The sequence below is a fragment of the Schistocerca piceifrons genome, chromosome 9 (genome assembly GCF_021461385.2).
Source record: "Schistocerca piceifrons isolate TAMUIC-IGC-003096 chromosome 9, iqSchPice1.1, whole genome shotgun sequence".
Classification (NCBI taxonomy): domain Eukaryota; kingdom Metazoa; phylum Arthropoda; class Insecta; order Orthoptera; family Acrididae; genus Schistocerca; species Schistocerca piceifrons.
This window is the reverse complement of record NC_060146.1, coordinates 143,129,939-143,142,009: the sequence shown is the minus strand read 5'-3', so window position 1 is coordinate 143,142,009 and position 12,071 is coordinate 143,129,939. Positions and strand designations below refer to the sequence as shown.

General features: G+C 39.3%; 1 protein-coding gene across 3 annotated transcripts in view; it reads right to left on the bottom strand.

Moving 5' to 3' along the window:
• Window positions 1-12,071, bottom strand: part of LOC124717120 (histone acetyltransferase Tip60-like) — a 105,235-nt gene that overhangs the window by 27,438 nt on the left and 65,726 nt on the right. For 2 of the 3 annotated variants that reach the window (XM_047243849.1, XM_047243851.1), the window contains 2 exons: window positions 11,215-11,383; window positions 2,696-3,523 (listed from right to left, as the gene is read on the bottom strand). In XM_047243849.1, the coding sequence (XP_047099805.1) occupies window positions 3,268-3,523; window positions 11,215-11,383 (425 nt within the window). In that variant the 3' untranslated portion in view covers window positions 2,696-3,267. Of the gene's footprint in view, window positions 1-2,695; window positions 3,524-11,214; window positions 11,384-12,071 lie in introns of those variants that run through there. The other variant, XM_047243850.1, reaches the window with a different exon arrangement.

Below are 12,071 nucleotides of genomic sequence, written 5' to 3'. Positions count from 1 at the left end.
CGATACTTGTCAGCACGTGAACAAGTATCCCCTTAATATTCCTTTTCCTGCTGAAAATGATGTTGAAGGTGTTTGGCTGAATACAGGAGGACTGCAATTTTGAGAAAAGTCTGATCAACTACAGTGGAAGAAGGGAGATTTTGCTACAGTCATTGGCCATTGTTACTATTCCTGTATTGACTTCTACTGGACTAATGAGTCCTCTGGAATATTTCAGAACTCTGATGACAGATGATACACTTCACAACTCGTTAGACTGATCAAATCAGTACAGGACATAAAAGGCTGGAACAACTATGACCAGAAGTTGGAACTGGAACAAATGTTAGGCATGTACCTGGGAATGGGACTTGCTCAAATGCCTTGCATTTGCTGCTACTGGAGACCCATATCGCCCACCCATTGATTTGTTATGTTACAGCATGAAACATATTTGAAAAATTGTTGAGCATCCTCTACTTCAAGAATAATTTATCATCAACTGACAAAACGAACTAAAGATAAGCTCTGGAAAATTTGACCTTGACTGAGTCAACTCAAAAAAATGTTTGAAAGAAGTTCCAGAGGAACACCACAGCATCAATGAAGTAATGATTGCTTTTAAAGGTAGAAGCACTATGAAACAATTTATGCAAAACAAATCTATAAGATGGGGCCTCAATATGTGGAGGAGAGCCATGAGCTTCTGGCTACTTATACGACTTTGGCATTTATCAGGGCGCAGCAGGAAAAAATTTAAAAAGGAAGAGAGAAGAAGGGAAAGGGCTCATGCATGAATTAGTTGTAAAATTAACAGATCATGTTGCCAGGAAATTACAGTTTCAAGGTATATGCTGAAAACTTTTACAATATTCTTGTTCAGTATTTGTTGAACAGAGGCACCTATTTCACTGGAACAATAAGAGCATATAGGCTGAAAGATTGTGACCTGCCCAACGAAAAAGACATGAAGGCCAAAGGACTAAGAGCAATAGCAAGTCTAGTAAACCACACAGGACATTTCACTGTATTGAGATGCTATGACAAACACGTCACTCTGCTGTCATCCTTCACTGGTGTTGAGCCCCAAAATAAGGCAAACAGACGGGACAAATCATGAGAATATGTGCGAGAATTAAGACCACCTGTTATCCCCACTTGCAATATCTGTTATCAGTAGTATTGATCTGATGGACATGCTATCATCACTATATAAATCCCACATAAAATCGAGGTGGTATTAATATATCTTCTGGTGCACAATTACAGTTGCAGTAGTTACAACAACTGTAAGTTTCTTCAAGAACGACACATTTCGCTGCATAAATTCCAAGCACAAACCGCAAGTAGACTAGTATTGGCAGGGAAAGACCAACCAAGCAAGGACGCCTAAGTAAAGATGACATATCAAAAAAGAAGAGGAATGCGCACAGCCTCTGCCAGTTATAAGCTGCCAAAAGGACAAGTATGTTCGCTGGCATATACGGAAGGAAACGAACGAGATCTAAGATATGTATTGAGATGACATCATATGAGAAGTGTCAAAAATGTGATGTATTTTTGTGCTTAAATACAAGAATTGTTTCGGAAGCTTTCACATATAAAAACTGACAAACTGAACTGGCTAATAATTTCTGTTGCTTTTTTCTATTTTATTGTGAAAAGGAATTAAAATTTTGTATAATGTACTCTTTAGTAAATTGGCTGCTGTTTCATAGCATATAACAATCTGACTGTGCAAAACTAAGCTGGTATTAACATATTCATTCAACACACAATTTCCCATAAAAGTGAGAATAAAAGATTTTGCAACTAGAACCTATAAATTAACTTAAAACCTTAATGACATGTCCGGCCATCCAGTATTTTATATTGTCTGCTGTATGGTTTGGCTAAAGTCACATTAAAATTTTGCAGTGGAAAATGTTAAGGGTCAGAACTGAACATGAAATAGGGACAGGAGGCAATAATTAGAACTTTTGGTGCAGGTCCTATGAGGTGGATGCTCATACCAAGGAGCTCAAAACTTTCCACAAATCCTTTTTGTGTGAAGTGGAAAATGTTCCAGGCAGCACTAAAATAAGAACTGTACACTGATGATACCTTGTGGCCAAGTTGAAAGCAAGAAGCCTTGTTCAGTTTTAGAAATTTCTTCCTGAAGAAAGCTACCCCAAGATCAAAGACCTAGCATGATGTTTGTTATCTGTATTTGGCCCAACCTACAAGCAGGCACAAACATTTTCTTTGTTGAGATTTACAAAATCTACATACAGATGTAACCTGAGTTATAAATATTTGAGAAATTAGGCTAAGTTAGAGCCACAGTTCACAAAATATTGTGTTTGTGTTAAACAACAATAAATTTCATTATAGTTTCCTTCTTAAATTTCTGAGAGAATGTACGTTTGTGATCTGATGGCCTATTTATCTGGAGACCCTTTATGATTACTATCGAACTATTTATTTACAACTGGATTAAAAACATAATGGCATTAGCAAAGGAAACTACTCAATAGTAGAAGCATTGAGAGGCTGACAACCGAAAAATGAGACTGAAATCGTGGTGAAGATTTCACAGGCAAACAGTCTCTCTCTCTCTCTCTCTCTCTCTCTCTCTCTCTCTCTCTCTCTCTCTCTCTCCCCCCCCCCCCCCCCCCCCCCCCTCTGAAGAGCCATATTAAGAGCCAAACGTTTATTTTATACTATTGTTGTCTGAAGTGTTATGCTGACACTAATTTGCATTAAAAATACAAATGTGCTTCTACAGTTTTTGGTAATTAAATCACTAATAAATTACTCAACATCACTACAGGCAGACTTTCAGTTTATCTGCAGAGAACTATTATCTACAGTGACTGACTGACAGCTTTACAGATTCTGCAGATTGCTCCTATTAGCCAATTTCCAATGAAAAAGAGAAGGATGAAAACTAACTACTTATTCTTATTATTTACATGTATTTTAACAACAACATTTCCCTGAGTATTTACGATTTGCTTTTACTTTCTGTTCATCAATACACATTAAAAATGGGAATACTTTTACTAATTAGTCATTGTTGCCACCCATCTCTGCTCCAATTTCTAAGGTAATCTAAATGACTGAAGTACAAAAACACTGGGGGATACCCATAAACATAACACAGGCAGTGTACGAAAACACTCAAATCCCAAACACACTTCTCACAGTGGTCTCCTCACGCATCTTTTACACAATCTTCATTAAATAGCAGCAACAAAGTTTCAAACTTCACCTGACTTATTTTTAATAGGTCACTAAAATTAGGCTTCAACATTTTTGACACGAGGTCTGCGAGAGATTCGGCACGTGCCGATAACCGTCTCGAATGCCTAATTTTGTGACAAGCGGATTTATACATTTCAATGTCGACAAATTCGCAAGGCGTACAAATGACTCGCCACAGTACTGGCACAGGAATGGCTGCCGGTTGTCCCACTCACCTAAGTGTGAAATGTTTGATGCCACACAAACGGACTGCCCACAAGCTCCGCACGAGAAGAGAAACTGGCCCTTGTGTGCAGCTCTGAGGACAAGGAATGCGCTTGAAAATTCACTGACTTATCTCCAGAACCAAGAGACATTTATTACCAGAGCTTACCACTAAAGTTTACAAGAATACTATTTTTAAAACTAATTTCAAGCTACAGAAGCAGGCACTTCGCAGCTGCCCTGCATTACAAATCTTCCAAAATTACAAATACAGAAACAGGCCCTGTTTAATTTTAATTGTACATTTTTACCATACAAACTGAGGATTTCTACAACAGTGTCTGCTGATTACGATACTCTTAAGGAGATGAAAGACTTAATTCAAAGTGTGATTATTACAAAAATTATGTAAAACAGTTTTCTTCCCATTTATGAGGTGTGACAAAGTAACAGGAATTTAATAATTTCACAGGGTTTATGCAGACAATTTTCAATTCTTTTCTTTTATCTTGTTGGTTCACATGTTCTGGATATAGATTTGCATTTTCAGCTGTTTTGAATACATACTTTATTGTTGACAGTCTAAAGGTTGTGTGTGTTTCCTAGTGCTCTGCAAATTTTTACTTTTGAAAGAGATGGATCAAAGAATTTGCATTAGATTTTGCTTGATAAATGGAATAAAGTGCACCACCACATTCAAAATGTTGACTGTGGCTTTTGTCGAATCTAGTATGATTGAGACAAGAGCTTAAGAATGGTATAAACGTTTCAAAGAAGGTAAAAAAAAAATTTAAGACTACAACTGCTCTGGTTGCCCTAGTACATCAATTACTGACAACACTATGGATGAAGTAAAGAAAATAGTTCTTGAAAATTAGCGAATCGTCATAGGAAAAGTTGCCGATGATGTCAGCATACGCTTTGGCTCATGCCATGCAATTTTTTCACGTGTTTTGGACATGAAATGTGTAGCAGCAAAGTTTGTTCTGAAAAATTTTGACCAAAAATGATGTTGAGTACACATCGCTCAGGAAGTGCCAAATGAAGTTGAAAATGATCCAGAACTTGTAAAGAAGACCATAACAGGTGACACAACATGGTTATACAAGTATGACATTGAAACCTACGTCTAATCGTCCCAGTGCAAACTGCCAGAAGAGACTAGATTGAAAAAAATTAGATTACAATGTGAAAGCACATCATGAGTTCCTGCCTTATGGTTATACAGTCAATAAGGAATACTATTTGGAAGTTCTGTGCTGTTTGCCTGAACCAAACTAAAGGAAACTGACAATTTTGGAAAAACCATTCATGGAAATTGCATTAAGATATATGCTGGAGAATCGCCAAAGGAGCTGAACACCATAATAACAAAAGGCGAGTTAAAAATTCTTCCAGGATTGGCAAAAGCACTGGCCCAATTTTTCAGGAGAATTACTTGAAAGGGGACAAAGTTTTTGACTATGAAGAATAAATGATTCTTTATGGAAAACAAAAATGCCATTGCTTTTTGATCACACCTCGTACATATAAAAATCTGAGCATCAAAATTAGAAAATTCAAATGAGTCGCAGACAGCCACAACAAAATGACAAGTGAGCGTATGGCCAAAGCCTTCTCCAGAAAGAAAAAGAGCGCGCGCGCACACACACACACACACACACACACACACACACACACACACACACACACACACACACACACACACACACACACACACACGCACCTGCGAGCTCTGGAAGGTATTCTAATCAGAGCAGCCAGAGATAGCAGTCGTTTGTGTAAGGTGTGCACGTTTTCTTTCTGAAGAAGGATATAACAATCTTTTCGCCAGGCCTGTCTGCAACTCAACGTGTCACCCTTACGGTGAATAGCAATATATATACATTTCATAATATTGTTGATATTCTAGTCTAGATTTTCCATTGTTTGACTGCAAATGAAAAAACAGTTTATTACAGGAAGCTAGAAAGGGTGGATAGTGCTTAATTCAAGATGTAAACAGCTGGGTACCAATGTTTAGTGGTTGTCTATATAGCAGAACACCTTAAAAACTGTACAGGAATCTACTGTTTCTATATCATAAACACTGCAGCAAACTGCATTATTCAGACCACCACAGCTGTTGACTATGAAACACAGACTGGTTTTCTGCATATTCACACCAACACCTACTGCTAACATTTCCCAATATACTGGTGAAATGGAAACCTACAGTGTTCAAAAACTCCTCTTTAGCTAGTGGATCGTTACAGAAGGTTAGTAGGAATTTCATGCTTAAAGTCTGTAAAATTCGCGACTGACTGTGGAGTCTATGACAGTCTCATTATTTCTCTCCAGAAGTAAAGACCCAAGTTGAAAGGAACATGGATGTTAAGAAACTAATGGGTAGTTAAATAATAACACTACTACTACTACTACTACTACTACTACTACTACTGGGTGCACACTACACAAATCAGACTTAAAAATTTCTTGAAACATTACTGAATAAATATTTGATACGCTGTAAATCTGGAGCATACATTTTCCTAAAATTCTAATAACTTATGCAACAATTTTGGTTGTTTACTCCATGCATTAGGAACTTTTACAGCTTTTATATGATCAGATGATAGTGGGTATTTATTTGATTAGGATTCAGTAGAAAACCAATAAAGTTCTCTGAAGAGCTTACCTCAATTTTGTACCAAACTAGATTTTTTATAAACAGTAATTCATAACTTTATGTAGTAGCTAGCAAACCCCCAGTTTCAACATTAGGTATTTCTCCACATTACAGCAAAATTAAACAGTTTTTCAGAATGCTACAGTTGGAGTCATCATCATCATCATCATCATCTGCATGATTAGGAAAAACAAACCTATAATTGTCAAATACAGCATTAGTAGTGTGCAGCTTGACACAGTCATGTCGATTAAATATCCAGGCATAACAATGCAAAGCAATATGAAATGAAATGAGGATATAAGGACTGTAGTAGGGAAGCCGAATGTTCGAGTTCAGTTTATTGGGAGAATTAGGAAAGTGTGGTTCATCTGTAAAGAAGACTGCCTCTAGCACATAGTGCTACCCATTGTTGAGTACCATCCAAGTGTATTAAAGGAAGATACTGAAGCAATTCAGAGGCAGGCTGCTAGATTCATTACCAGCAGGTTCGACTAACATGCAAATACTATGGAGTTGCTTTGGGAAGTCCGATTGGAATCGCTGGAGGGAAGACTACGTTATTTTCGAGCAGCACTACTGAGAAAGTTTAGAGAACCATTCTTTGAGGCTGACTGCAGAAAGATTCTACATCCACTAATTTACATTTTGCATAAGGACCAGAAAATAAGATTAGAGAGATTAGGGCTCATCCAGAGGCATAGACATTTTTCCCTCTCTCTATTTGTGAGGGGAACAGGAGAAAGTGAATAGTATTGTCTTGTGGACTATCTATGTAGATGTAAGACCACCACCACAACCACATACAATTTCCCAACCTCTCCCAGTCTGTTGGAAACATAAGCCTCTCTATTGTCTTCTGTCATTCCACCATCTCCAGCTTGATCCAGCAGACAATATAGCGTAGGTATCATGTTTTATATTTTTTTGGTCAAATCTTAAGATTTATTTAAAACACTACTCCCTACAAATTACCCAATGGATTTTCATCTGAATTTTCATTGGCAAACAGAGAGTGAGAACTGGGCAATTAAGAAATATCTAACTAGTGATCTGAAGTAAAATTAAATGTTTCACTAACAGCTGCTGCTAGCTATGTAAATGAAGTGTCAAAAAATTCACCTCCTCAGGCCATAGCAATTTTAAGCATAAAAAGTTGCACTGGTGCGAAAAAGGATTGCTTTGAACTAAGTACTAACTCTAGGACATTTCAAGGACAGAAAAACTAGGAAATATGAGTAGTCAAAACATTCATGTCTCCAGGGTCTAGCTATTGTGCACATAAAACGTTGCACTGGTGTTATATTTATCTGCCATAATAACTTCCTTCAAATCAAGTACTAAATTCAAGACATTACGAGAACAGCAGACACTTAAAAAGCAAGTGAGCACGCATTCTGAACACAAGAAATAAAACAGATTAGTGTAACATTTGAAGTGCCCTTTGAATGCTGTTCGAAATGATGTGCAACAAATGAGATACAACAGAGTGCAAAGTTTGATGTTTAACTTTGAATATTATAATTTTAAAGATCTATCTGATGGATTATGTAGACAGTGCAGTCAGCTATTGTGCGATTGGCACGTTCTATCATCTGTGCACAAAGGTCTAATAAAAATATGAAAAACTTTTTTGTCTAAAAAATTTTCAATAAATAATCCTACAAATACCAGGAAAGGGAATTTGCATTCTCAATCAACACCTCATTTGCTGCATGCGATTTCAAGCACCATCAAAGGCATGTCAAATGATTCTAATATATTTTTCCCTTCAGACAAATCGTTTAATAAAGCATCTGACTTTCTTCAATTTTTTAAATTATGGTAATTTTCTGATGTGCTCAGTGGCTTCTACTGGGAGGGAAACATGTTAAGTGGAAAACAAACACATTCTGCCTGCTTCATCACAAATGGATCAGTTACAATCAGTATGTTGGCAGGACAACTAACTGTAAGAATGGCAAATGCCAGACAGACTAACTGGAAAAAAAAAGAAAACTACGTAATTGGAATTCACTTGTGACTGATGTGGCTCCCGAACCTTCATTCAATAATTACTTGGGTAAACCTCAGCAGTGTCGAACCCTTCCCAGGACGGATTTGCAAACTATGGTCAATTCTATCGACTGAAAAAGTTTCCAATGACAGTAAGGTGTGTGTGTGTGTGTGTGTGTGTGTGTGTGTGTGTGTGTGTGTGTGTGTGTGGTTGTTTTTTGAGAGGCCAATGTCAAAACACCCAGTCTCGTGAACAGGGGTCGACAAAAGGTTTGTGAATTACACTATGTGATCAGAAGTATCCGGACATCTGGCTGAAAACGATTTACAAGTTTGTGGCACTCTCCATTAGTAATGCTGGAATTCAACATGGTGTTGCCACACCCCTAGCCTTTATGACCCTCACAGCCACATGTTCAATGAGGTGTGCTGGAAGGTTTCTTGGGGAATGGCATCCCATTCTTCATGGAGTGCTGCACTAAGAGAGATCTATGTTGGTCAGTGAGGCCTGGCACGAAGTCAGCATTCTAAAACATCCCAAAGGTGTTCTATGGGATTCAGGTCAGGACACTGTGCAGGCCAATCCATTACAGGGATGTGATCGTTGTGTAATCACTCTGTCACAGGCTGTGCATTATGGACAGGTGCTCGATCGTGTTGAAAGATGCAATTGCCATCCCCGAATTGCTCTTCAACAGTGGGAAGCGAAAAGATGCTTACAACATCAATGTAGGCCTGTGCTATGATAGTGCCACGCGAAACAACAAGGGGTGCAAGCCCCCTCCATGAAAAACACTACCACACCATAACACCACAGCCTCAGAATTTTACTGCTGCTGGCACTACACACACACACTGGCAGATGACGTTCACCAGGAATTCGCCATACCCACATCCTACCATCTGGTAGCCACATTGTGTACCATGATTCGTCACTCCATACAACGTTTTTCCACTGTTCAAGCGTCCTTTCAACAAGTGAGGAGTCGTTTGGCATTCACTGGCATGATGTGTGGCTTATGAGCAGCTGCTCAACCATGAAATCCAAGTTTTCTCACCTTCAGCCTAACTGTCATAGCACTGGCAGCGGATCGTGATGCAGTTTGGAATTCCTGTGTGATGGTCTGGATACATGTCTGCCTAGTACACATTATGACCCTTTTCAATTGTCGGTGGTCTCTGTCAATCAACAGATGAGGTCCGTCTATACCCTTTTGTGCTGTACATGTCCCTTCCCGTTTCCACTTCACTTTCACTTCGGAAACAATGGATCTAGGTATGTTTAGGAGTGTGTAAATCTCGCGTACAGACGTATGACAAGTGACACCCAATCACCTGAGCACATTCGAAGTCCGTGAGTTCTGTAGAGTGCCCTACTTGGCAGTAGGTGGCAGCACAACGCACTTACAATGAGAAACATATGTTTTGGGTGTGTATGGATACTCTTGATCACATAGTGTACACCACTGAACTGCCCATTTCCGAGCCAAAAATATCCTTTTAGAACAGGAAGAGTTACCCCAAAATATAACAACGTACGACATAAGCCAATGAAAATAAGCAACATATCTTTCAAAATGGCCACAACAGCCGAAGAAATTAGAGCTAACACCTGGGCTTACCTACAGACATTCTTCCCACACATTTTTCACAACTGGAAGAGGAGAGGGGAGAAAATGAAAGTAATAACCCACACAACAGACCATACAGTGGATGCTCCCACAGCACAGATGCAAAAGCATACACTATTCTGACCCAATGTATCCAGACACCACTTCATAACACAGATTTGACCACTAGAAGTGACGAGAGGCAGGTGCACCAGTATACAAGGAGGCAGGAGTATTGTGTCATCAGTAGAGAAGCAGTCACAGTAGAATGTGTCGATCGAAAGTCTATTAGTAATTGATTGTCACAACAGTGATAAGTCAAACAGGAACATTTCAACCCTTTTCAATTGCCCAAGTTAACTGTTGGTGATGCAACTGCAGCAGAAGTGCTAATGAAGAACCATAGCTACACCAAGATCAGCTAGATCAAGTACTGACTGACAGCAACCTCCAAGATCAAATAAATAAATAATCAGCACATGAAATCAGCAGGAAGAATCACTCGATTTCTGAAATGCTACCCAGAAGTACAGCTACAACAAAACATTGTAGAGTGTTAGAAAGAATGGGGTGAGCAGCTCCTCATAAACCACAAATTTATTTGTTAATGCTAAGCTTTGCTTGAGGTGGTGTGAAAAGCAATAACACTGAACAGTGGATGACTGGAAATGAGCAATTTGGAGTGATAAATCATGCTATACCCTGTGGCAATCTGACAAGTGTTTTGGTTTCATGAATGCCTGGAGAACGTCAACTGCCACCGTGTGAAGTAGTAACGGTGAAGTGAGGAGGAGGTGGATTACAGTACGGGGATGTTTCTCAGTTGTGGTGCAGTCCACTGACTGTGCTTCAGAAAAGGATATTAACACATTCTGCAGAATAGTGTACTGCATACAGAAGAGAAACAGTTCAAAGTTAGTGATTATTTCAGCATGACAGTGTACCCTGTAACAAAGCAGTCACTACGATACAATGGTTTGTGCACAATAACACTTCTGAAGTGGGTCGGCCACCCAGAGTCCCGAACAGACCCCAACGAAATACCTGTGGGACGAATCAGAAAACATCGACTTCACTCCCGACCCCAGCGTCCCATATCTTTTCCTCCTCTGTTTTCAGGTCATGGAGGAGGAATGGGTTGCCAATCCTCTACATCTCATTGAAAATGTCCCTAGCAGATTTCAATCTGTTAATGATGAAGAGTATACACACCCCATTTTAATGTTCACTAACAGGTGTCTGGATACTTCTGATCAGAGAGTACATCTCACATGATGACCAAAACACTAAAATCAGATAAATCTGTGCATGTAAAGAAAAGTATTGATTTTTTTTCTGCGTACTGTCCACGAACGGAATAGGAAGAAGCGAAAATGCCAACAGCGCAGAATGTATCCCTACCACCTACAATACAATGGCACAAAGCGTACAGACGGAGAGTAAATCAATATGACAAAGTGACATTTGGTGCTAAGAACACATTTCCAAACAGGAGAAAACTGAATAACTCACTTGAAAGCGACGACTGGACGCGTCCCGCCGGCACGCGGTGGCTCGATATCCACGAGGTGGTCCAACAGCGTCTCAGACCAGTGGCTCTGGAAGATGCTACCGGCCAGCAGCATGGGGCACTCATCCACCATCAGCCTCAGGTGGGCATCCAGTGGGAACAGCTTGTAGGCTGCAGAGGAAAAGAGAAACAAGAGAACTGAATAAATTCAGTTTGGTGGGAGTAACGTATACTTTTAAATACAAGAGTCTTCTCTCAGAATACTCTATGCGTATATCTTTGCATGAACAGGTTACTACTAGCCGAACCAAACAGAACAGGAAAGTAGCAAAGGAAATTACTGAGCTTTCACACAGAATCCTTCATCAGTGAATTAAAATCACACACACACACACACACACACACACACACACACACACACACACACACACACACCAAATTGTGAGAAACATTCCTGTTTAAGACAATTATAACTTGGATCAAAGTAAAGCCTGTCCTCTGTGGTGACCGATGAATTAAACATGCTTGTAATGCTTGTAATAACTGTCATCAGGGGAAACCAAATCTATATCTGAGTTCCCATGGATGGGTTATAAGCCTTTTGCTGTTCTTAGTCTACAGGGTGTTTATAAGTAAGGTTTCACTACCTGAAAGGCCCTGATGATTAACGAGTGCTTGTAGGCCAATGAAACTTATGGGAACATTTGAGGGCTTGCTGGCAAAAACCCCACTAGTCAAAAAATCACAATGTTGAGGGGTGGGGAGGGGGGGGGGGGGGGCATGCACATCCTCATCCCGTACATAGCTAAATTATTTTACTTTTGTCTAAATATTCTTTAGGCATCAGGAATATTATCAG